General features: G+C 37.4%; 1 protein-coding gene and 1 long non-coding RNA gene across 2 annotated transcripts; one reads left to right on the forward strand and one right to left on the reverse strand.

Annotated features, from left to right (window-relative positions):
* Positions 1 to 5167: 5167 nt before the first annotated feature.
* Positions 5168 to 11020, reverse strand: LOC122999760. The gene is made up of 3 exons (XR_006407819.1): positions 10839 to 11020; positions 7259 to 7379; positions 5168 to 5537 (listed from the first exon to the last, which is right to left on the reverse strand). It is a non-coding gene; the product is annotated as an uncharacterized LOC122999760 (long non-coding RNA).
* On the forward strand, positions 10426 to 27492 carry mccc2 (methylcrotonyl-CoA carboxylase subunit 2). The gene is made up of 17 exons (XM_044376968.1): positions 10426 to 10656; positions 12782 to 12848; positions 13899 to 13983; positions 14309 to 14410; positions 14748 to 14875; positions 15289 to 15401; positions 16299 to 16412; positions 16676 to 16740; positions 18036 to 18135; positions 18247 to 18342; positions 19447 to 19519; positions 19606 to 19682; positions 21611 to 21677; positions 22854 to 23010; positions 23924 to 24038; positions 25149 to 25234; positions 27043 to 27492. Exons 1-17 carry the CDS (start codon positions 10525 to 10527, stop codon positions 27158 to 27160), a joined length of 1695 nt encoding a protein of 564 aa, XP_044232903.1. The 5' UTR covers positions 10426 to 10524; the 3' UTR covers positions 27161 to 27492.
* Positions 27493 to 27602: the final 110 nt, after the last annotated feature.

Genomic DNA, 27602 nt, shown 5'->3' on the forward strand with positions numbered 1-27602 from the left:
AAGACACAGGACTGTGACACCAGAAATGGGTTCACATCCTGAGTCCCACATGTAGTTATGTTTAGGCAACAAAAGCACTTTGATTAGTGAAATATTGTCGTTTTCATCAGTCACTGTGGACTTTTTTCTTCATCAAGACCATCTTTCCCTAACCTTAACCAAGTGCTGCCAGTACCTAAACATAACCATAAAATGTTTAATATTGCTATAGTTACTACTACAAGTACTTCAAGATCAGATATTTAGCTCGGGAAAAAAAAGAACTACGTTATCACTTAACATTTCACTCACACTGTATGTTCAGTATCAACATTAATTAACAACATTTTCTCATTATGATGAGAGAAAATGTAATTCAGCCAGCATTACATTTCTAGCAAAACAGACAGTATTTGCTGTTGCAATTTAGTAATATGTGAACATAATTTCTTGCTGACAGAGTTGGAAGACAAGGAAGCTAGAGACAGTTAGCTTAGCTTAGATTGGATGCAGGGACACACGCCTTGTAAAATGGCAAATTGACATTTGTTCACTTTTTTGTTCCCATTGAACTATTCCTTTAAATGCAAATTGTGCCTATTACCTCCAATATTTACTTTCTATCTACGTGCTTCATAATTGTTTTTATCTATTTTCGTCATCTGCTCTCAAAATTCAACTTCTGAGTAAGATGTGAGCTCAGTCTGTGTGTGTGTGTGTGTGTGTGTGTGTGTGTGTGTGTGTGTGTGTGTTTCTACCCTGTACGCGTTTAACAAACTAACAAGATTGCCCTCAGTGCCCTCACTACTGACTGACCTTTGCACTTGGTTCTGCCCCTTCAGCTCAGACTCCACTGGATGCTCACTGGATTTTCTCTGGCAGATAACAGTAAAACTGTTCAATTGGTGTTGGGAGGTCAACCAGCCCTCCATTTCCTGCCTGGATTTTCTGTTTGGACCTTTTGACATTTCTCTAAAAAAAACAAGTGGTCAGCGATATGTTCGTGATTTCTCTTGGATTTACTTCTGTTGGCTTGTAGAAATAACACAGTGCCTTTATGCCGCTACGCTTCTGACTTCATTTTGTCCTGCTGAGTGTTCAACTACACAGAGAGCTGAAACGTGACAGACTCTTGTCTTGGAATGATTTTAGAAATGAAAACTGTTTTTCAGTGTTCACATCTTGCGGCATTTGAGGACGGATTTCATTTGAAAGATTAATTATCAGCAGATTAATATAGACTGTAACCCACATTATCCAGTCCTGTTTTTTATCCATTATCTGTTGTCCACTTTAACATGCTATAATCTGGACCAAACTTCTTTGTTTTGCCTGCTTTGCTGAAAACATGCACGTGAAACACAATATCATGGCTACCGCTGTTTGTTTTTGATAGCTGCATTGTGCCATTTAAGAGTTGTTATTCTTTGCTGTACTTTTCTTTCTGCTTTCAAACTTGGCTCTTGTTGCGTTTCTGCTACATAGCTACATACCCAAATGACACTCATCCACAGGAAGACACACAGTAAAACACTACCGTGCACATCTTATGGATCCCACAGTAGGTATTGGCAGAGATGTCCTTCACTCTTAAATTCTTAACGTAACCATAACCACCCTCACCTAATGCCAACTGTCCAAGCCATTTAAACATGTAACTATATCTGGAGGCTCATAACTACTTTGAATGTTAAGCCTGAAGCCAACTTTCTGGTTAACCTTCCCATAACACTCATGGGATCCATAATTTTGCAACACTGAAAGGTAAATCTCAGACCAACTGAATGATTTAGAAATGTAACAACAGAACTGTAAATGGACAGAGACTGATTAACAAAATATTAGGTGTATTAATCCCAGAAGCTGCATATTATAGCGTTAACTTTCAGTTTTAGGGCCCTTGAGCACAAAAATACATCCTCAGCCTGCAAACAGAGAAGGAAAAGAAGGCAGAAATGAACAGAGGGAGGTGTGTATGTACAGTAATGATTATTACTGTACTATAATCACGAGTTGTCCTGTAACAATGAGGTGATATAGTCTGTAGCCTATTTCAGTGACTTTAATGCAGTACTTTCTTATTTTACCTTTCACAGTAGCACCTTCTCTCAATAATGACTGCCTTATAAAAGATTAAATGATTGAACCAACATGACCAAACCTAAATTTGTTTAACGGTTTCCTGGATTACACTGATGAAACTGATGAAGCGAGCAGTGCTGCCTGACATAGACGTACCTATGCTTAAATAACTTAAATATTAATATTGAGATCTGAACAAATCAGTTTGTGCCATCCTTGGAAACATACAGGTATAACTCCTCTCTAGGTTTTTGAGCACCTCTTAAAGCAGAAAAACAATGTACATTAGATCAATTTTTTGAGTAAGTTTGATACTGTATTGCACTGGAAAGAAAAGTTTTTTTCTAACTAAATGCCAAGAGAACCTGACTTTTTATTATTTTCTTGAATATTAATTGTTCTTTGCAAGTGTGGTACGAGCAGATCTCTGTTGAAGTAATGCTGAAGTTGTTTTGGCACATTAATTTTTATCAGTTTAATGGGACATGACACGTATGTCACAATATGTACAAATAAGTATGTGACAGGATTGAAGAAACTACTGATACTAACTGCACTGGTGTGAATGAATAGGCTCATTTTGTAGTTCAGCCACCTCTGAAGAGAAAAAGTGAGAAGGAGAAAAAGAATATACTAGTATGACTGATATTTATGGGATTTTTTTGACAGCCGCGCACAGTGATACTGTGCATTCTGAAGGACCGGTCATGATAGTGTTTCGTTTTTTACCGTGTTTGCCTGATCCTGTGTTTTCTTTTTAAATCTGAAACATTTCTGTGTTTGCTGCCGTCAGCTACGCTTTGAAATTAAAATGACGATCCATTCACCTTGCTGTCACTGACTGCTCAGCTGTGCTTTGTGCTCTTGAATGAGTCAAAATCTGGTGGCACCTTTTGTACTGTATCAGATACTGTGCAAGGGGAAAAAATTTAAAATACACTTTGGTTATAGTCGTGCTAATGTCAAAAGTCAAACCTGAATGTTACCCGTCTCATCTGATTGCTACAAGTTAGCTGGCTAACGTGACCTGATACAGAAAGGATGTTATAAACAACGATGTGTAGAGCATTTAGCTTGACTGAACTCATGAAGGTATTATGAATTTACTGTAAACATGTAATAATTCAAGCTTACAGTGGAAAGAAACTTCCTGTTGCTAGTTGAGCTTTTTTTTCTCTTCAATACAAAATGCCTTTGCTCTCTTTTTTCTAGTCTGTGGTTGATTTTATTAAATTATTGTGTGGAATATTTGGTGTGAGGCTTGTTCATTGTTCCATCTCATGTCATATTTTCATTATTTAGTTAATAATGCAATTAATTATAATGAAGATACTCAAATAAACCAAACAGTATTTGCATAAAGACTATGCAATGAGAGAAAGTGGCAAGGTTCTTGCATAAATTTATGGTGGCTGCAATATTACAAAGTTCTGCAACAATGCTGAAAAATATTTTGTTTGGAAGTATCTTTTGACTCCTCTCTACCTGCCCAGCTGAAGAAAATGACCTTGTTTCTCCTCCATGGTGTTACAGTGTGCATTAAAGAGGAATTTTCTGTATCTTTGAAGATTATCCATGGCATTTGATAGCAGAGATGAAAAATGGGCAAGTGTGGGTGAGATGGACTTAAGACACAGGTTTACCTACAGTCAGCAGTAGCAAATTCAGTCCTCTCTGCAGAATGATATTAAATGTTCATGACAGAACACTTGACTTATCCAATGTTCTTTACATATTTCAGCCCTCATTTCACTCCTCTGTGTATTACAACCTGTTAATGGACTCATTATCAACCTGCCTCTTTTCTATGTGCGCTCAGAGCATTAATATTCTAATATTCTCCTTAACAACCTAATGCTATTGCACCAGTACACTGGACAGACCTGCAGTCAGCCACAGCAGGCATTAATTTAGCATTTAAGGTTATTCCATTGAGCTCTGGCTCTTCATGTCTCTTCAATATACTCTGCCCTTGAAAAAAAAACTCCCAGCAAAACAACCAGAACAATAGTTTTTAGTTTGTCCTTTGGTTTTTTGTTACTTTATGGCCCCTTGACTAAATACTAAATCTACTGAAACACTCTTCTCTTGCCTACTCTAACCTACTTTTGAACTTCTAAACCTGCAATCTGCCTCTGAATCCTTCCTTTGCCCAAACAGAGTCGATACTTGACTGAATCAACAGGCCACATACAGTATCCACAGTATCTATATCCACACATGTAGAGATAGAATACAGTGAGTAGTACCAGTAGTGGATGATATTAATAACACAATAATTATTGCTATAAATCCTCTGTGTCCTCTTGAAAGTATAGTGTGACAAACTTTTTTGCCAGAAAAGCTCTAGTTTTTGACTCGTGGTGTGTGGCAGGCATACTCCACATCCATATTAAGTGAGAAGGGAAACAAGGGTTTCAAGTGTTTTAGTGTGGCATTTTAGTGCAAGCTGACAGGTCAGTGCTAGTCTCTGTCTAACCTCCCATTGTGAACGTGCTGTGTTCATGTAGAGCACAGCGCCGGACTGTTGAAGTGGATTAAGTGATCTAAGTGAGGGCTGTGGAGGAGGACGCTCCACCATTACAGTGAATGATACTCCTGTTACAGCTCTCCAACCAGCACTTCAAACAGCCAAAAGTGGGAGAGAAGGAGGAAAGGTGGGGATGCAATGTGGGAATGAGCCACCCTACTTCAGCATTTTATATTAAGAGCTCTTGCAGCTTGCAAATTGCCCACTTTCCTGACAGACATAGAAGTTGGATTAAACAAACAGGCCACACAATAGCAAGACAGTGTTTAATAGTTTGCACATGTTGCGTCATGTTGTGGTACAATTGGCTCATAAAGCTCCAAGGATACCATTATTTTTGCTTCACAGAGACTTCACACTTGGATGTTAAAATTATGCTAGTTCACAGCCACCATTGTCATATTTATTGTCCTTTTACAGACTCTCATGTCCACATTGGGGACCCAACAGTCTGCTGGTGGTATGTTTGTAAAGTACCACTTTACAGAACCATTACAATACTCTACTAACTTCAAAGCACTGTCAGAATTGCTCTTAATTAATTCACTGCTTCGGCACACTCAGGAAGCTCTTGGACTCTGGGTGCAACAGAGTGAATATTTTCATTGCAGGAAGTTAAGAAGACTAGCGGGTCTGTGAGGCTGCACTTAGGAACAGCACAGCAGTGTTTTTGCGCTAAATGCTTATGTCAGCAAGATGACATGCTCAAAATGAAAATACTAATGCTCATGTTTGGCAGATATAATGTTTGCCATCTTAGTGGCATGCAAATGCTTGCTAATTAGCTCACATAGCAGGCTACAACTGATAGGAAAAAGTAGTTTTGCAGGTACCGTATTCTATTAGTTTTGTAAGTATTGGACAAACTAAAAATGAACTGATGATGGTGCTATATGGAAAGTCAGGGGATCTCCAAAGTTGTTCCAATTCATCCTGAGGGGGGCATCTGTACCAAGATAAAACATGACAATTCATTCAATAGTTGTCATATTTCACTAAAAACTAAAGATGTCAACCTCATGGTGGCGCTAGCGGAGGAGTCAGGGGATTACCAAGTCATTAGGATCCATCCTGTGGGCATCATGAATATTTGTACAAAATCTCATGTCCATCAAAAGGTATTTTAAGTCTCCCTTCACTCAAAAATGCTTTTTGTTACTTCAGTTTGATGTTTGAGCTCCACTGTGCAGAATGATGTATATATGTGCTCTAGGAGGCTGTTTTCAATGGTAAGTTTTCTCTGTGCACACCTTAAATCTGAGTTTAAGGGGCAGCCTATGAGCATGATTTGTGTCACCACGACTAGTTTGGAGTCAATCAAGGGCCAGATGTGGTAACTTGAACCCTCCAGTGCATTTACACTTAGAATGGACTTTTCAGGGAAGTGGAAACATCCAACATATTTTCATAGATTCTTGACTTTTCAAGCAGTAGGTTGCAGTAGCAGTAGGTCATTTTAAGGACTGGTGACATGCTAACTAAACATTATTTTGTGGAAAAAACATGTCAGACACAATTTATTATTGCAAGCAGAGGATTTTATTGTCTTAAAATATGTCTAGAGAGGATCTTTGAGTTTGGACCACAGTAGTGGACTAACTGACAAACTGTAGATAATCACCCAAACATCAAATACCAGCTGACTTGGCACCTTCAACCAAAGAGGAACCAATAATCTAAAATAAAACATTTTAGATACTACTTCATCACCAATTAAAACACATTTTTTTGTCCATTTTAGCAGAACATTCTTGCCCTCCTATGACCACTCTATAAAAGTGGTCTTTCTTCTCCTACAGCACCAGGCATAGTTGCTAGGAGATTTCTTTTAAGGAAACCTCAACACCTGGTAACAGGAATGGGGAGGTAAGTGAACAACATCATTCCTTTCCAGTGTCTGCTGTGCTTTGATCATAAAACCTCAGCTGAACATACAATCACTGGTCATGCTTTTGATGGGATACACAAAATCCCCGGAGACAAGATGCTGCTGTGTATCTCCTGTCTGTTATTCTCTTGAAGATGCTGCACAAAAGAGACAATTACCTCCGGAAATGCCAGGATTTGTTCCACTTAAATAATGAACATGGATGCGTCTATCATCTATCTATCATAATAACTGGCCTTTATACTCTATTAGCACATTACAGACAACTTTATATGCCCTGCAGGCACAAGACATTACCTTATAACTCATGATCAGAGAAACCTCTGCTTTAACATCATAATAGAGTAATAGAAACCTGAGGCTAATATGCTCCAACCACACAGAGGACCAGCAAATAAACAAACAACTAACAAGCAAGACAATAAGGTTATAAGGTGAGGTCTTGTCACCATGCTAGCATTTCTGTCCACCTATTCACATTAATGCACGCTAGGATGAAGGTCTGTCCCCACCAAAAATATAAAAGAAACAATGTTCCCAGTGCAGCAGAAATGTGTCTTACTGCACTGGAAGATGTGACTTCCATAAAAGGAAATTCATGTGAATGTAGAATTTTTTCCTTTGGTATTTGGAAGACCAGGTATGCTATGTATTCAGGTTGTACTTTAGTGTATTTTTAATGAGATTATATCACAGTTATGAGGCTCATAGTATCCTCTTTTAAGGCCTTGTATTGCATTTGAACTCACACAAATGTGTCCTTGTCATATCTGACTTACTAATTTTCACCCCCTTCCATTTTTCACCTCGTCAGTCCCATCACATCTGTGAAAAAGATTGGATCAGGGTACAGGGAGCGCGTCCATCAGCTTATCTGGTGGAGTAAATTTGACGGTGATCCTGTAATGAGATGAAAGATTTGTAAGGAGCTTTATACTTTCAAGCGATTCAAAGGGACATTTCTCGCAACAACTGATGCTGCTAACAATTTCCTGCCCTGTTACAGGGTGGACTGATGATTAATTCATGTCTCTGCCGTCTTAACGAGGTTGTGCCCGTTAGTGGGCGGGAGGGGGGTGCACTCTGCAGCGCTTTGATATCCTACATTCAAGGCTGTGTCACAGATTAATGACTTCTTTGAGCTGTGAAACGAGCATCATTATCTCTTTCTAAAAAGGGAAGGATGAGAGATTTCAGCTCAGCTTGTATTAAGACAGGAGAGGAATCAGTCACCGTGTGTGTATGTGTGTATATGTGTGTGTGTGTGTGTGTATGTGTGTGTGTGTGTGTGTAAGAGAGAGTGTGTGTGTCTGTGTGACTGAGAGTGAGTGACACTTGAACATTTTATTGCTCAGCAACCTGCATCTGAGAAAAAAGTCTGAGGAAGATTTTTCTGTGCACATTTCAACCCAAACCAGCTATGAATGTTTGTTAATATGGATATTGTGCTTTTTTTAAAAAATTTAGCCAAAGAGGCACTCCTCTGGCACTCCCATAAAGTTAGGGGACTTGTGAGAGACATGTCAAGATAACATCATCAGACTTATTTTCTCAGACTTCAGATATCACCGTCTAGACCCTCGAAAGACAAGTTTTTGTTTCTGAGTTTTGGTGTGGATACTAAAATTCTACCTTTTATGATTCCTTAATTTGAGAACTATAGATATGTTTTTTTTACAAACCTTTTTTTAATTGAAAAAGTTCTAAAATTCCTCTTTCCTCTTGAAACGAAAAAACTGGCTGTCCTTATCCATCATTAGTTTGAACTGTGGATATGATATGTAAGTTTCCTTTGTCTGATAATTTAAGGTGCATTGTTAGCTTTGGTAACTTGTGATTCATTATTGACTGTAAGTTTCAGTAGTGGTTAAGTTATCATTTCATTAGTATGTTTAGACAATACTTGTGTTTGAAGTTAGACTATCTTTGTTGGATTATCAATATATTGGAATTAGGAAGTATGATGTCTAGATTAATTTTTTATGTTATCCTTTTCTTCCATTGTCATACAAACCAGTTTAAACTATTCCTTATTTAAAAAAGGGACTGGAAACCCTTGGTCTTTGCTCATATGTCCTAACAGACAAGCCATTTAGTTGATTTGTATAGGATATCAGTATTCAGTCTAAAGATTTTTACACTTATGCTGCATAAAATGGACTGGTGGGCAACAGTTTTGAGGTCAGCTGGGGTGAAATTGCTATTGCTGTCAGAGTACAACCATACGGCCAATAACACCATATCACATCTTTGTTGCCATATATGATCAAACCAAAAGTTTCAAGAGAGAAATACATAAAACTATTGAAAATGTGAGATTATATTTTACAAAATTCTTTGCTTGATATCATGATTTTCCATATGTTTCATGACTAAAGGGACAATCTTTCTTTCTTTTTCATCCAACCTATGTGTGCTAGTCAACCACTTTCCTGCACTCCACTCCCTGTCATGAAAATATTTTATTTAAATTTTTTTTTTCCACTTTTAAGAGGCTTTTCATGCCTCTACATCTATTCTGTCTCTTCACAGCTGCAGCAGTGAGAAGGGTTCAAGGGTCGCGGCAAAGTAGAGCGAGCTGGATGAGTGAGAGGGTTTAAGTTCACACAGAGAGTGGAGGATTGTATATTTCCTAAGAAAACAGGAGCAGCCATTTGAGTGGAGGTCATAGACATTTCTATGCACGCTGACAGAATAGGTGGAAGCGTTGGAGGAGAAAGGCCTCTTAAAACTAAATGAACTAAAAGGTTTGAATGCTCTTCAGCCTATACTCTGCCAAATGTACTCTACCTCAGAATAAAGCACTCGGGTCAGAAAGGATGTTTTTTGAAGCTTTTAAGCCAACTCTGATTCCCACTTAAAACCAACTTTAGTTCCCATTTCTGAACGAGACAAGGCCTTTTCTCTGCATCTGTTCCGGTGTTATTGTAGCATATGACGCAAAAATAGAAATACTCTTCTAGTCTTTGTGAGTCATTTGTGATTGAATATAATAGTGAATATCAGTACAGTATGATAAATCTTAATTACACACACATTTCACATTTTGTAACAACCTAAAAACCTGATGGCAGTAGCAGCAGCTGGCAGTCTAATCAGGTAGCAGCATTTTCCTCAGGACATGCCCATTCTCGTTCCACTCTGTAATTTACAATTTAAAGGCTTAACATCACCAGTTATGTTTTAATTGGTCAATTTGGTTATAATTTTAAAACATATTATGGTATACATTACATTATTCCCCAATTCTGTCCCATCCCAGAAAACAAATATCAAATCCACTCTTTGAATTCTGGATACGGTGGCGGAAGAAGTATTCAGATCCTTTACTTAAGTAAAAGTAGAAATACTGTGTCTAAAATTCAAAATGTTACCTAAATAAAAGTATGGAGGTATTATCAGCAAAATGTACTTTAAGTATCAAAAGTAAAAGTAGTCATTATGCAGACTGTCATAATAGCATAATATATTGTTTGTTTGTATCACTAACACATATATGTAAGAGCATTTTAATGTTGTAGTTCATCAATGTGGAGCCAATTTTATATACTTTGGATAGATTACTACTAGTATTATACAAGTGTGAAATTAAAAAAAAAAAATTAAATTCATAATTAATACACTTCATTTTTGTAGCATTTTTGACACACTAATGCAGCTCAAAGTGCATAACACAAATAAATGTAGCGGGGTAGAAAGTACAATATTTCCCTCTGAAATGCAGTGGAGTAGAAGTGTAAAGTAGCATGAAATAGAAATACTGAAGTAAAGTACAAGTACCTCAAATTTGTACTTAAGTGCAGTATTTGACTAAATGTATTTGGTTACTGGTTGGATATCTGTAAGATTTTCAGAAAAACTCAACACTCTCCTGACATTACATTTCTGTAATTTCTACAGATGTAGTCATTGTCTGTAGCCACCAGGTGGCGATGAGGAACTTCACGTCGACTAACATTAACCACAGAGTAAGATCACTCACTGCTAGGTTAGCTAGCCAGCTAGCAGTTGCAAATTTCACGTTTAGGTTGACGTGAGCAGCAAAATGCTTCTACAGACGGTCAGACCGTGGCTGCTTCGTTGCAGGAGTCTACCTTTGGCTTGCACGAGATCTTACTACGCCGATAAAGTAGCTCGACTAGGCTCTCAGCTTGATAAACAGACTGCTGAATATCAGGTAGGTTAGCATGTTGCTAACGTCAGCAAGCCAGACTGTAACGTTAACGCCACATTTCTACTTGCTGCTAACGTTAACTGTGCTAATAGATGAGGTGTGTCACACCTGACAGATAACTGTAGAAGCAATAGCAATACTGACAAGCATTAAAATATGGTTCATGTAGTCCCTAAACCACGTACAAACAACAATGGTAGCCAGCTGAGTGTCCACAAGAGGTCAAAACCTTGAGCTTTCATTTGGTGCTCTGTCAAGGTCTAGCATCACACTATTGCTACTTTTTACTATTTTCCCTGCTAATAAGTTTTATCATCAGCGGTGGAAGGAAACTAAGAACATTTACTCAAGTACTGCGCTTAAGTACAGTTTTGAGGCACTTGTACTTTGTTTGTGTATTTACATTTTATGCTACTTTATACTTTCTACTCCACTACATTAACTTGACAGCTTTAGTTACTTTTCAGATGAAGATTTGACACAATGAGTACAATAACAAGCTTTTAAAATAAAACACATTTTTGAAGATGAAACCAGTAGTTTTCAACCTTTTTGGCTTTTGACATCTTACAAAAAGCAGTGTGTAGTCGGGGTCACATTTCAGATGTCTATTAGCCTAGTTGTTAACAGCTCCACCAAATAGTGATTTTTCCCTCTAAACTTCTTACATTGTTTCATTTCAATAAATGTTAAAATGATCCAGTATTTCATCAAAAATCAAAGAATAGAGAAAAAGTCCAAAAACTGAAAAGAAATTTGTGTATCAGAACTTTGCTTTTACCTCTTTCCTCTCCCATTAATCATCTCATAACCCTCAGATCTATCTGGTGACCCTTTGGAGGGGCCCGACCCCTAGGTTGGGAACCACTGGACTAAACTAGCTAACTGTAAATAAAGTAGTTCAAACTAGCTCCACTTGCTGCTTACACACTGATGCTTCAATATTAATAATGTAATGATGTCATATATAAAAATCGGCAAATGATTTGATAATCAAATAATCTTTTTATAGTAATTTTTCAAGCAACAACCGAACATTTTCTGGTTGCAGCTTCTCATATGTAACTTTTTCTTGCTGTTTTTCTTTGTCATATATGACAGTGAATTGAATCTCTGATGGTTTTGGACTGTTAGTCAGACAAAACAAGCACATTGAAGACATCACCTTGTCCTCAAAGAAATTGTGTGAATGCAATTTCCCCACTATTTTTTAACATTTCATAGACTAAACCGATAAATGCAGAAAATAATTGTCAGATTAATCGATACTGAAAATAAAGTTAGCCCTACTCAGAAAGCTGTAATTTGAAAAACATTCATGCCATTTTGAGAAAAAATGCAAATGAGATTTTTCATAGTGTTTTAGGTATTAAAGATGGAAAATGATAAGTTTAAGAGATAATGTAATAATTTTAATTCAAATTTTAATTATCATTATAACCCTTGGTACATGGTGTCCTCATCTCATAATTGTTTTTTCTTTACTGATATTGTGCAGCACCAAAAAGTGTCACTTGATGGCACCACAGACACATTTTCTTGACATTCTTGTAACTTGTAGAGAGACTTGTTCAAACCAGCATAAACAGGTCTATTAAGTGATAGTCCTGCATTAAATCAGTGTTGTTGTCGCCATGTTCTTCAACCTTTTTATTTCCCCTTGACAAATGTAGTGTTGAGAGGGTTGTAAACTTCTCTACTGCAAATGATCTAAAAGCTGAATTTTAACAATTTAATATGCTCAGTAATCAGAACTTGTTCTATTTTGTCATGGAAATATTATGATGTTGTCCAACTCAGTGATGATTGGGTCTTATTGCAGGTGTTTTCAGTTAAAGGCACTATTCTTTTATATAATTCCCTTTATAAATCAGATTGGTGGTCGCTTTAGTTTGTATTTGACAGACTTGACTATGTGACACATTACTGTTTGGGCTGAATGTTTTTTTTTTATTAAAATGATAATTAATTAGGCCTACATATTTCTGTCATTAACACTTGCCTGCCATTCTGTTTGGGTTAAATTATTGTAGTCAACAGTTTCTGGATGTGGTGCTTTCTGCCACAAATTGTCATCAGTAGAAATCGTTTGATCACTTGACAAACAAAAACTCTTTTTGTTTTTCAGGAGAATTATGAGCGAATGCAAGTTCTTGTTGATGAATTGAAATGCCGGACAGAGAAGGTTAAACTGGGTAGGTCTGAGCTCTTGACAGATTACACACTACAGTTTCTTCATGATATCTAAAGTTAAAAAAAAAAAAATCATCACTGCATGTTTTTTTTATTTCACCTATTCAAATTAATGTCCAAATTTGGGCTATTTGGATGACAAAAGTGTTAAATAAAAGCCCTTTCTTACTTGTATCTGTTCCAGTTGTATTATTCAGGGGCCACCAGTAGATATTAAAGGGGACCTATTATGCTTTTCCTTATTTTCTGTCATACATATAATGTTACAATGCTGGATGTTCATATTAAACATGGCCAGAGTTTCAAATAATGAGGTAAATGTTTGTAAAAGTAATCCATGTGAGCAGAAAACTAAGGCTTCAGACTTCTCTGAATGCTTGGTTTCCAACGTTTTTTTTCTACTTTTGAGTCGAGCTGACTTCAACTTGTGGATTTGGATTTGAGAAGTTGACATTTGGAGAAAGAGAAAAATAATGAAATCCTGCTACTATAGTTTATTTACGTAGCGTCCAGAGCTGGCGGAAGTCAGCTGTGATGCAGATTCGTGAAGCTAACCAATCAGAACAGAGTGGGCTCATCGGGAGGGGGGCCTTAAAGAGACAAGAGCTAAAGCGGCCTCTTTCAGACAGAGGCTGAATTGAGGGGCTGCATAAAGGGCCAATATAAGACCAATAAGGATTTTTTGAACTGTGAAACTGCAAAGCTACTCAAGTGGAGTCCCTGAATAGAAATATAGAGCTGGAAATGAGAAATGAGATTTTAAGGATCAGTTTTTATGTGAAAATATGAAACCACTCCTTAATCCATTGCCTGATAATAACAATTCATTCTTCTTTAACTTAGTTGAATGTGACCATTACCAGTTACACTTTAATTTAGATTGTCCAGTGCTGATACTCACCTAACTATCATGAGATTATAACATATCACAACAATGACTTTCAGGACAGATACAATAAAGTGGAAAGCTTGTGTGAGTTAACACAGGACAGTCAGTTGAATATCAGAATTCAAATTGTCAGTTAACATGTTATTTATTTTTATTGTTCCAGGTGGGGGAGAAAAAGCCAGAAGACTTCATACTTCTCGTGGGAAACTCTTGCCTAGAGAGCGTATAGACAGACTCTTGGATCCGGGGTACTGTCCTCTTCTTCCATCCTTGCTTTTTTTTTTGACACATTCAAAATTTAAGGCTGAGTCATACCCAGCAGACTGGATGCATAAAAATTTGTAGTGCTCTGGTTTGACGTCATTACACAAACCATGGGGCACACACATCCCTGTGCACTGAGAACAGGCATTGCTGTCATTTTAATCCTAAAATAATCCACTTGTTTTGTGCTCAAAACTCCTCACATTTCAAGTTTAAAAGTATTTTTAAGGTACAAGCCAGAACATTATCCTCTCTCCATCCAAATTACTGTATTACATGATTGTATTTCCTGATTTGATTTTCTTGCAGGACTCCTTTCTTGGAATTATCCCAGTTTGCAGCATATGAGTTGTATGGAAAAGAGGAAGTGCCTGCAGGTGGAATAATTACTGGTATCGGACGGGTTTCAGGGTAAGTGCTCTTAACACTTTTGAGGTTCACCAGGGTGTCGCTCTATTAAAAGTCTTTAAAATAGTGAGAGTTGTTTCGCACAAATGTTGTCATGAATAACAATGAGTTGAATTTAACCAAAGTGTTTTGAATCTCACACTGAGAAACACTTTAAAAGATCATTTTTCGACTATGTTATAAACCTTGATTTAACACCGCAGGATCAGCTATTTTGAATGCTCCATATGTGCTGGTAGAAGATACAAAACTGGCTACAGATTTAGCAGTCTATGATAATTACATGGAGTGTTACCTTCATATTTATATCTTCATTGTTTTTTTTTTTTATTTCTCACAGGGTAGAGTGTGTCATTGTTGCAAATGATGCTACCGTCAAAGGGGGAACCTACTACCCAGTTACGGTGAAGAAACACCTGCGTGCACAAGAAATAGCCCAGCAGAACCACTTGCCATGCATTTACTTAGGTGAGTTTTTTATATTTTGCATAGACTTGGACAAACACAAAGAAAATACCCACAAAAGGGGGGAAAACACTCTTTTTATCCGCGCCACCAGCATGAAGTCGTTAAACAGAAATGTTGAGTATCAGTAGCTGAGTAAAATGAGCAACATAACATTTTCATAGTGATTAAATTCACTAACTTTGCCAGTCAGGTCTCCTCTGCAGTTGTTCCAAAGTCAAAGGGCCCTGTGGAAAAAGAGACAGGTTTTCTTGTTAGTGTAGACTTGTAGCATCCCAGAAGGAGCTGGTTTAGGGTTTCAGACTGCAGTTCATCGTAAAAGGGAAGATAAAATGTCTGTAATCGAGCCAGGAGCCAGATGTTTAATTAATAATCAGTGACATCTCTACATATCCTGATCTTCTTGACTCCTTTAGTGGATTCAGGAGGAGCCAATCTACCCAGACAAGCAGATGTCTTTCCAGACAGGGATCACTTTGGACGCATTTTCTTCAACCAGGCCAGGCTGTCGTCAAAGGGGATAGCACAGGTGATGCTGATGTTTGGTTGATAAATTGTATTTCACATGTCGATCACATAACGCATTTACATTTAAAGTGGCATAATGGAACTTAAACACCTCGGCTTCATGTTTTGCTCGTCTCCTTTTGGAAAGTCGATACATGGACCTGTTTTTGTAGTAAATGCAGAAAAGGTTGTCTGAAAAATTATATTAGACAGAGCAGGGATTGTAAATTTAAACGATCTGCACGGCTTAAGGTTATTCATCTTTTCATTGTCTGCAGGCAACCAAAATCCATCTTGCTATTGACTACCGAAGAGACATCCTTCCCCTCTTGTGTTTAAGGGGAGGAAAAAAAAAAACAAGGCTGTTTGTGTGAGAGCTAATAAATGCAGATAGTGCTGTAGAGAAATCAGGTCTTGCACTCAAATCTCTCAAGAAGACCTAGAGGTGATGACCACACCTGAATATATTCAGACTTCACAATATTGAATGCCCATTGATTCATGTTAATATCATCTTGAGGCTAATCTTGTTTTCTTAAGACGTTTTTTTTTTTCTTCTAGTCATATTTATTATTAATGCCAATTTTACCACTGAATAACAGCATTAAAATTTACAATTACAGCTGTCCGTCCCCGTAATGTTTTTAATCTCATATACAATTCAGATATTTGCTGAAATGCACCATGATAGAAATGATTATTGAAACAGAATATCTACTGGTTCTACTGGTGTAGAACTACAAATGTTTCTTGAAACTCAATTTTTCTAAGAGTGAGCAGGTTTTAAATGTGTTTCTTGCTCTGTCAAATAAATCGCCCATTCATTTGAAATCTTTCATGTCTTGTCAGTCTTAGATATTCACTCTGAATACTGAACATGTTCTGCCACTAGACTTATTCTGTTTCTGCACTCTTTCAGATTGCAGTTGTGATGGGTTCCTGCACTGCTGGAGGAGCATATGTACCGGCTATGGCAGATGAAAGCATCATTGTGCGGAAGCAAGGAACCATTTTCCTTGGAGGACCTCCACTGGTTTGCAAATTTGTCTTTTTCTGCAACTGTATGGCAATAGGATGAAAAAATATTACATTTTATAGAGTCATGTTGGCTCATAATCCTGTGGTCAATGTGGTGTGTAAGCAAAGCTATAGTTTTGAACTACTTTGAAAAGAAAGGTCAAGAAATAACTAATATGTTTGTTTACTGCACATAAGTGATGGAATATATAACAAGGATAATGTGCCTGTTAGTATTGTTCCTTTTTATTGAGAATCTCTGTGCCTTTGTATTTACAGGTCAAAGCTGCCACTGGGGAAGAAGTTTCTGCAGAGGACCTTGGTGGTGCTGATCTTCACTGCAAGTATGTAATGACAGCATTTCTTCATGACATTGCATTTATAGGCCTGTGATCCCAAGTTTTTGCTTTCAAGAAAGTGTTGTTCATCTACTAAAATGCTGGTTTAGTCCATAGAAATACTGTTATCTCTGCCTTAACCCTAAAATCCCTCTGAAATAGGGTTAGGGTTAGGTACAATATTCTAGTGACGCCTGGGTTGACACAGACAATAGGTTGTTCTGTTATTTGAATTGTGTAATTTCACAGACAAGTTTTTCACTTCACTTAGATCCCAGTATTTATGAAAATAAGTTTATAGTACAACAAAATAGACAAAAGCTCAGTGGTGCAAATTAGCAGCTTTAAAGAGTAACTACACAGCCAAATTCTGCTAGCTCCCTCCATCCCACTATATTTTAAATATGCAGCAGAGGACTTCACAGGACAACGACTGTAGGGGTCGTGGCCTCCTGGGTACATAGTGTGTGACACAGGAGGTAAGGGGACACCGGCCAGAATGACTTACCTACAATGTGAGACTGACCACTGCTCAGTGTAGCATGAATAGCGATGTAGAGCTGATAGTCAGAGCTAACCAGCCGTGAGCAGCTGCTGTCAGACTCTGCGTGTCCGTGCTGGAAGCACAGAGAGTCCGCTGAAGCTTTGACAGTCACTGGAAGCGCATTCATGGTCCTTTGTAAAAGTTTCTGTGTGGTACCTGTGTTGTAGCTGAGCTACAACCCTGCTATTTATCGTGGTTAATGTTACTGTCATCAACCCTGAATATCTTGTAAAGCTCAGTTAGTTATCGGCGGACCCATGTGCTGTATTGACTGCCACAGAAAAGGAATAAATCTTTTGTTTATTTGCATAACCATGGTTCTCTGACTCTTATCAGACTTGCCAACGCTACCAGCAGGTCTGTGTGAGGGGCACAAACTGGGGTTTCAGTTAGCTGATGTTCTGATATTTGTACTTGGCAGCAGCTGATATAAAATATACCTCGGAGTCTTGCCTATTACATCATGATCAGAGTATTCGGCTGAACTGAATTTTCAAATCCAAGCAGACAGAAATAAGCTATCACCTGTATTAAAATCATATGACGATATAGACGTATGTGATTGTGTGTACAGTGTAAAAAAGTTACCCTTTAAATATTGTAGTTTTTTAAAAAAACAATTAACATTTCTCTTTTTTTCTCTTTATTTTACTGTGCATCGATGAAACACATGCTCCCATGTACATAGTTATTTGCTAAGTTATGATTTATGTGCTGTGATCATCTCACTGTGATTGATTTGCTGCTTATTTTACAGAAAATCAGGTGTGACAGACCACTATGCTTTAGACGATAACCACGCGCTCCATTTAGCAAGGAAGACAGTGCGAAGCCTCAACTACAGGAAAAATATCGAGGCAAGTCCAATGATGACAATCATTATAAAGTGTCACATTTTATTGTTCAAAAAGGGATGATGTCTGTAGCACATCTTGATGTGGATTCTGTCTGTTTTTTATATTTTACAGGTTACTACAGAACCTACTGAAGCCCCTCTCTTCCCTGCTGATGAACTCTATGGCATAGTTGGAGATAACCTGAAACGCAACTTTGATGTCAGAGAGGTACTATATTTGTCTGGTTTCCTGTCCGGGAAATAAGGACAGGAAAAAATGTCTGATTTGAACATGGCAACACTTAAATATAGATTTTTTTTTTTCCAGCTTGACTTTCTGTTCTGGTGGGTTGAGTCACTTTTGAAGTAATAAAACACTCAATGAGCTCCCACTTCTATTTAGATTAGTATTTAGACCTCTATTTGGATGAAACTTTTCCATGATGTCCTTTTGTTTAATGTGTATTTATAAGAGCATTAAATAAACCCATTTGTTACAGTATTACTACTTGATCTATATTAGATCTATAGAATATAGACTTAGTACCACTGTTTTATACTTAAGATTTATTATGAAGCAAACCTTTTACAGGTAAAGAAGGCACTTTAAACCAGTGTTTAGCTGTTGAGTCCCTCTATGGACGACTGGCTTCAATCACTTTGTTTTTGCTTTGTCTGGCACAGCTCGCCAGATGTTCTCATTTGGTTTAAAGCCTGAGCCTTTGATTCTTGATGTGGACCCGGGAGCAAGAATTACTGCTAACTCTAGAAATGTCAAACTGTTTGTAGTGTAGAACAGTATTGGCACTCCATTTAGGATGCAAGATCAACTGGCTGGTCGCACTTTACTGGAGTTTTCAGCTGTAATAGCCTTTTTAGCACAGTGTTAAATCATCCATCCATCCATTTTCTTTACCACTTATCCTCTAGAGGGTTGCAATGGAGCTGGAGCCAATCTCACCTGGCGGGGAACACCCTGTACAGGTCGCTAGTCAGTCACAGGGCTAACATATAGTATAGAGACAGACAACTATTCATAGTCACATTCACACCTGCGGGCAATTTAGACTCATCGGTTAACTTGCATGTTTTTGGTCTGTTGGAGGAAGCTGGAGTACCCGAAGAGAACCCACGCAGGCATGGGGAGAACATGCAAACTCCATACAGAAGGGCCCCAGCCATTGTTAAATCACTTTAGTAAAAATAATTCAACACACATAACTGGTGTCATCACATAATTTTTTTTTATAATAAAAAGGATACAAGTCTTGCCGTCGCTGTTGTTTGACATGTTTTTACTGGCTTTAACTTTGTCTTATTCATTTGATTACAGGTCATTGCCAGAATTGTAGATGGGAGTAAATTTGATGAGTTCAAGGCTTTCTATGGAGACACTCTTGTTACAGGTATATTCAATAATATTTTCCTTTGTCTACAGCACAGATAATTATGTGACTGATAATTATTTGACTTTCAATATCTACCCATTCAGGATTTTCAAGAATATTTGGTTACCCTGTCGGAATCATCGGCAACAACGGAGTCTTGTTTTCAGAGTCTGCGAAAAAGGTAAAATTGTACCCAAAGATAATTGAAACAGTAACTTATTGAGTAAAAATTGAGCTCCTTTGCTTCAGAAAGATCACACCATCACTACAGTGTTATTAGAAAACCTCAGATTTGCCTATATTTGAACTAAATGTTCAAATTGTGCATGGTACTGCTTTGATCCTGTGATTTTTATGAACAAACACAATGACAACATACAAGCAATACCTGTGTGTAAAGAGTAAAAAGCTAAGCCTCACAATTGTGCTGAATTTTCAAAGCACCAAGCAATGTACTGGAAATGTGCCTCTCTAAATGTCAATGACTATAACAATACTGAGGCAGTTCTGATAGTATTTTCCACAGAGATTTGCTGCTTACATCACTGAATGCCAAAAATTTCTCTCTTGAGGGAGCTTTAGTCTTCGTAGATGGTTTGTTCTGACCCTTCACAGTCGAGGCGCTGAGGTTCCCTCATACAATAAGCTCTCAAATTGCACTTGTCTGTGCTATCTCATGAGTACTCTGAATGGTATTGTAATAACGTAGCATTTAGAAACCATGGACAAGGGACAATCATAATTTTCATTCAATATAATTCACTTAATTTGCAAGCCAATCTGCCGTGAACACAGCTGAACTTTACACAGGCTTAGGAAAGACGAGGAGATGAATTTGTGATTATAGACTAATAAGTTTTTCAAACGCATTCTGAATTCGATTACAAGCTCGACCTGAAAAGAAAAAAAAAAAAGGTTTCTTTGATTCACTTTTCTGTGAGGTCTCAATGAGACAGTGTGAGCATTGGTTATCTTATCAGTGTAATTAGTTACTGTCGAAAGGGACTGACAGTGCTTCAGACAGATGTGGAACAGACATGCACAGAGAGCATATCCAAGAAAAATCAATAGCGCACCTGCATTTCGAGATGCATTTTTGAGACACCCTTTCATCACTTAAGACATGCCTGGACTTCTATTATACTAACTGTTAAGTTGTTAAAAGCTTCTCCACTGGTATTTGTGTTTGTGAGAAGAAGAGGTAAGAGAAAAAAAGATAACATTTCTGTTGTTGTGTGCACATTTGGGAGCAAACTGATGGATCCTTTTTTCACCAAGTGACGGTTTCTAATAGGCAGCCATCTTTCACATTGTTTCCCACTTTGTTTACACTTCCCAATGCAAGGCAGGTGGCTTCACTGAAAGAAAGCCAGCAGAGAAACTGCCAAAATAAAGAAAACACCTGAGTAATTTAGCAATACAAAGTATATGGAAATGAGGGGTCTCTGCACCGTGCACAGTCTTTTGTGCTTGTTTGCCTGTACAATAGGCATTCTGGCAGCTCTGCGTTGTGCAGCGCGTTTTTCTGGCGAGACTGAAGGCCATTCGCCTCCTTTCGAATTCAAAGTAAAATCTAGAAAATGCAAAGCCAGTGTGAAGCCAGACGACCTTCCTCGCATGTTGATAAATTTCTGTCCTGACTGGTGTCGTCTCAGATGAAGATGATGATTTAAGGTGAGGCAAACTGCTCACAGGACACTCACTTATTGAATAGTTTATGTCATTGCTCTTTGATTCAGTCACCAGATCTCAAGCAAACTGATTGCTTGGGAGATTTGATAGCATCACTTAAAGGACCAGTGTGTAAGATTAAGGGGGATCTGTTGGCAAAAATGGAATATAATACTCATAAGTATGTTTTAATTAGTGTGTAATCACCTGAAACTAAGAAGCAAAGTTTTGCAGCCACCGTAGGTTTTTCTATACGTTTGGAGGGGGAGGGGTATTCAGTTGGTTGCAATCTGTAACTCCACTGCTAGATGCCACTAAATTCTACACACTGGTTCTTTAAGATAGGAAAAGTACATGTTTGTGTTTTTTCCCTCTGGACAGTTATTTTTTTACCGGCAGGAATATACTAGATTCATTGAATATTTAATTTCTTTTCAGGGGACGCATTTCATCGAATTGTGCTGTCAACGAAACATTCCACTTATTTTTCTCCAAAACATAACAGGTCAGTGGGAATTCTTAAAGGATATAGCTGGCATATTTTTCTTAGTGTCAGTGAAGCTGATGTGCAGAGCCAAACCAACAATGAATTGATCCTACTTACAAGTATTGTGTGTGCATCCACAGCCTGATACATGTTATTCCTCTGTGCTGTAGACCTCCACTGTTGCCCAAATACTATTAAAAACAAATCAGTGAGCCACATTGTTGCACTGGGTCACATGTTACTTCACCCCGAAGAGTGACTTGTTTGTTTATTTAGAAACGGCTCCAAGGTTATTGATGGATTTATAAGAAAAATCTGTTATTATTCCTACACTGTGCTCTATGCGGAGTATATTCAAAAATAATATTCTGGGGGTAAAAAAGAAACATCTCCAAAGACTAATAATAGTGATCAAGGTTTCGGTTTCCTGAGAGTAGTTCTGTGTAAGTCAGACGCCGCTGTGTATGTTCCTGAGCGCTGATATTAGTCTTCGGAGCTGTTTCTAAACAAACTAATGTGCCCAAAACTCTTTTGTGGTGAAGGAACATGTCGCCCAGTGCAACACTGTGGCTCAATGGTCTACAGCACAGAGGAATAAGATATATCAGGCTTTGGATACACACATAATATTTGTGAATATATCAATTCATTGTTGGTTTGGCTCTGCACATGAGATTTGTCAACAATAAGAAAAATATATTGCCCACCTTATCCTTTAATATCTGAGGTTTTGGGATTATTGTTATCTGATATTTTGTTCTGTTATGATCCTTTTTGTCCCCTGCTTGCAAGTTTCTGTTTTCTACCCATCACCTCAGGTCAGATGTGAACAAAACAAGGATAATAATCATAAATAGTCAATTTAAGTTGTTAAACAATTGTGAAAACATCATGTCAGTATTGAGTTTTAAGGGATACTAGACACCTAATGAACCTTGTATTAAATACAGCATTCGGTTGATTACTGTAAAGTCATATGGAGTACCAATCAAATTGATAATATCTTAATTAATGATATTTCCATATCTTATGACATGATCTTTGAATTTCTCTCAACAAGTTCTCAGTTTTACCTGTTATCTATTGATTGTTTAATTATAATGCATCTAGATGTACTCCCATGACAACACACACAAAGACATACACGTCAGCACAGCTTTTATTTGCAATCTCTCTTTTCCATCTCTCTCTCAGGCTTCATGGTGGGCAGAGAGTATGAAGCAGGGGGAATTGCAAAGGATGGAGCCAAGATGGTGACTGCTGTTGCCTGCGCCAATGTACCCAAGATTACTGTTATCATTGGCGGCTCATACGGTGCAGGAAACTACGGCATGTGCGGTAGAGCTTACAGGTACAGTATGAAGACTCCAGAGTTGATAAGTAGTCTGTGATAACCAGTAACATAAAAAAATGAACAAAATGGAAGTCTGGTCAAAACCTTTTACCTAAGTGTAAAGATCATTGAGCTGTGTCTGAGTTGTGCATAATTTAAGTCTACAAAATTAACTAAGTATACTCTTAATGCATGCTGCTCAGTGCATGTGGAATAATATGAGCTCAGATCTTCAATTTTTACATCTAGGTGAAAGTGACCTTCTTAAATGTCAGAAAAAGAGGCTCTCAGAATATCCATTTAGATTTTCTGAGTCGGACTGCCACTTGTTTCACTTATTATTTGTCATTTTGTTCGGAAAATATCACCCGACTGTATTGTTTCCGAGAGAATGACGTGACGCAAAGAATTATGTGACTGACGGTTTTGATTGTATTGTGGCCAGAGGCTGCTTACTTATTTTTTTTCAGCATTGTGTGCACCTTTCATTTTAAGATAGTGGAATTTTCATCCATTGTAGGAAAACAAGCTATTGTCAGATTGAAGGACTGAATTATATTAAACGTTTCTTATCTGTGTCTCACTCATGTTTTTGTCCTTTCTGCTTTCCAACAAGTTAAATAAAAAAATAAATATTGGCATGCATGCTCTTGTAACATTTAAAAACAGCACAGATGAAGATGATAGCATTTTAGAATATTTATGTTAGCGCTCACCTTTGGCTAGACTTTTTTTTTTTAAATTATTCAATATTACCCAAGTGGTACATTTCCCACTTAAGCACTCATAAATCATATTTTGCTGCAGTCGTCATCACTTGGAATTAGATCCTCATCACTGCAGATTTCTTTTTTGTTGTTCTCAGTTGTTGTTGACTATTCTGGCTGAGGAAAAAACAAGCAAACTGACCCTTCCGTTTTCTCGTTCACAGCCCCCGATTCCTCTACATGTGGCCAAATTCTCGAATCTCCGTAATGGGCGGTGAGCAGGCCGCCACTGTCCTGGCCACCATTACCAAGGATCAGCGGGCACGCGAGGGAAAGGAGGTAACAATTCACATTAATCATCTCTTCTGTGCTTCAGTTGAAAGGCTTAAAATAGGTTTTGTGGATATGCTGCCAAAAGCATAAACATTATGAAAGACACTTTTCTTTCAGTAATGGTTTGACATAGCACTTATACAAGGATCAAATTATATCAGTGTTAAATGTTACATTGATGACTTATCCTGAATAGTGCAGTCATCAAATGGCTGTAATTAAACTGTGTCAGGTATGCTGTTAGGGGTGTATTAAGAGCACATTAATAGCTTCAGGATGACACCTCACATCAGTGCCCTGATGGTAGGCGTTTCAATCAGTGATGCTTAAGAAACAGTATACACCATTAAAAATGACTGAAAAGGTAGCAAAAACTAATTAGAGGTTCATTTTCAAATATATTTCAAATGTCAATCTAATTTACTCTTTTTTTTTTTACCACCTTTGCTCTACTTGTCATTATAGTTGAACTTTATAAATCAACACATTTCTTGATGATGTTGTCAGCAGTGCAAAACAAGGAAACAAAATTCATGAAGTAAGCAAGTCCCAACACTCATTTATTCTACCAACAGATAAACAGAAATTAACCAAGATAAAGTCCACAGAGTTTCTAGTTTATGAGGTACATTGAGCTAAAACTAATGCAGTCTAATACAGAAGAAGTTCTACCTTCATAAAGGTTATAATGTTCAGTTTTTGCTTTAGAGAGGTGTTGATTCAACTTTATGGTCATTTTGGAGGCTGTAGTTTGTGTTGCTGTTGAATTATGTTGTGCTATTCTGAGTGGTATTTTTAATATTTTGTGTGTCTCATTCATATCCATGACGGTAGACTAGGAAGACCTGAAAAAAACTTTACTGCATCGACTCAATATTTTTCGTTATTCTCATCATGTTCACAAGGATTGACTCATCATTTTCAAGCCAAGGAAACTAGCTTTCATGACACTGCTGTACGCCTTGCACACTTCAGAGAACACCTTCAGAAACGTCTTTGGCATCAGTCCTTATTGCCTCATTTTGTGTTTAAATGCGCATGACAGTAAACCTTTTTCCTTTGTGCAGTTGTCTTTGGCAAACTTACCAATTCCTTTGTTGTTACCACTTTTTCCAGTTCACAGCAGAGCAAGAGGCTGCCATGAAGGAACCGATTGTGCGGCGGTTTGAAGAGGAAGGCAGTCCGTACTACTCCAGTGCCAGGTGAGGTTCGGTCATGATGCATTTTATTTCTCAGGCAAAATGAGGAGCTCACAATCTTAGGGGCTGTAACTAACTATGAAGTTTTTCTAATATCAGTATGTCATTGCAATTCAGCACTAGTGCGAGGTGAGAGGTGGCTTACCAACAAGCCACTAGCATTTGTATCAAATTTATTTCTTCTCGATTAGACATCCTGTTGTTTTGTTTAAAATGAGCCGTCTTTCTTTTCATTTAGCCCTGTAGGCTTATTTTCAAGGTGTGTGTGAGCAGAGCATCCATTAGATCATATACGTAGTTCTTATAAAGAAAAAATGCATCACATGGTGGAAAATTGTGTGGTTGTGTTTTGCAACACTGTGACAGTTCAAATGATTAAATTAGGCAGATTTTATATAACTTCTACAGGAGTGTCCTGACCAAAATAGCAGCACAACAATGACGTTTCGAAACATAAAACTTCAGGCTTACAATAAATGTGATAACTATCAAGAGCATAATGAAGATTCACAAAGTGCATACGGTGAGATCAAAAGTATTTTAAATAGCTGTGAAAGGACAAAAAAAAAAAACATCCTGCATTCTGTCGATCATTTGTACTGACTTTACTAATGAAGTTTCAGTCCTCTGGCCTACATCAGCCAAGATCAGACAAACAGACAAAATGCTAAAATGTGCTAGATGTCTAACAAGAAGAATCTTGTCTGCACCAGCCGTGATCCTGTGGATGTCTATAAATAGAGGCTATTAACACATTTATTGTAGAGATGATACTAGCAGAGAATGGAGATACTGATGTGTTTAGAAAAAAGGAAATTTCCAAAACTGCTGTTGACTCTATTGACCAATAATCAGGCCTAATTAAAGACACTAACTGATAACAATGACCAGTTTTTGTTTCTGAATTTGGCTCTGGTATCCTGTTAGCATTTGTCAAATTTGTGCAAGTCAACGAACCATTTAGGGCAAATGATTATTTTCATTATAGATTAATCTGTCAATTATTTTCTTGATTAATTGATTCATTTGGTCTATAAAATGTCAGAAAACGGTGAAAAATGACGGATCACTGTTTCCCAAAGCACAACAGTCCAAAACCCAAAGATATTCAGTTTACCATCACAGAAGACTACATAAACCAGTGATATTCACATCTGAGAAGCTGGAATCAGAGAATTTTGATTTTTTTCTTAAAAAATGATTCAAAACAATTATCTGTTATCAAAATAGATAGCAATTAATCTTCTGTCGATTATTAATCAACTAATCTACTAATCGTTACAACCTTTTTACTGGTGTAGAGAAATAGTGAGAATAGATCAAAACAACATCAAAGGATTTGTATGTGATTTTTTTTTTTTCTTTCGCCAGAGGAGGTTGATGATTTTCAATACACTGAATTATATTAACATCCCATAATAGGATGCAGTATTTCTTACATTAAGAGCTACAAAAAAAACATTTAAGTGCAAGATTTTCATATAAAAACCACAATTATAGGTTTAGATTATTAGATTATTATGGTATGTAAGTGTCCCAATCATGGTAACTGATAATAGAATTTATTAATCTGACTTTGAATGAGTTTACTCAGAAAGAAAAAAGCAAAGTGAAGATAATAGTAAAGACTTAATGTTAAACTTCAACAAGTGTATTAAAACAGGAACGTGGGAGTTATTCAGAGAAGAAGAACACGTCTTGACACTCTATTAAAGAAACTGATACGAGACCTGCACAAGTATTACAAAAAGCATCAGACAACAGCTAATATGCATATTAATGCACTTTTTTTCTCTATTTCTTTTTTACAGACTATGGGATGACGGGATTATTGATCCTGCTGATACTCGTCTGGTTTTGGGACTGAGTCTCAGTGCAGCTCTGAATGCACCAACGAAGAAGACACGTTTTGGAGTGTTCAGGATGTAATGCTCCGTCTGTTTTTAATGGTGTAGAGCTCAGACTTTCCCCATCAGAGATGGACATGTACTGTACTTATGCTTGTAGTTTCATTTATTAACGGTAACAAAACACAGAAAAACACTAAAAAAGAAAAATCACAGTGGTGGAATTGCACAACCTTGGATGTATGGGGATGTGATTGGATGATATACTGTTATAGGACATTTTCACTGTTACGTTGTGCCTTACCTGTAACTACTCCAAGTGTAAATGCAACTGTCCTTATAAAACTGTTTCTGTGGGTGGGTATTTTTTTAATCAAATTCTGTGAATAGTTAAATATAAAAATGTGGAAAATATTTGGGTGCTGTCGTTTTTATTCAAGACCATTACTGTTGCCAAGTGATCCAACACCTGATAGAGGAGTATCTGAGTGAAAGAAGTGTTCATAAGGGGGCGCTAGTTAGCT

The sequence above is a fragment of the Thunnus albacares genome, chromosome 2 (assembly GCF_914725855.1).
Source record: "Thunnus albacares chromosome 2, fThuAlb1.1, whole genome shotgun sequence".
NCBI lineage: Eukaryota > Metazoa > Chordata > Actinopteri > Scombriformes > Scombridae > Thunnus > Thunnus albacares.

Excerpts from the sequence above, each read along its gene's own strand:
- mccc2 (XM_044376968.1), top strand. The coding sequence starts at position 10,525 with ATGCTTCTACAGACGGTCAGACCGTGGCTGCTTCGTTGCAGGAGTCTA. Across the intron at positions 21,678-22,853 it reads TTTTCTCCAAAACATAACAG|GCTTCATGGTGGGCAGAGAG; the intron begins GTCAGTGGGAAT and ends TCTCTCTCTCAG. Across the intron at positions 23,011-23,923 it reads ATGTGCGGTAGAGCTTACAG|CCCCCGATTCCTCTACATGT; the intron begins GTACAGTATGAA and ends TCTCGTTCACAG.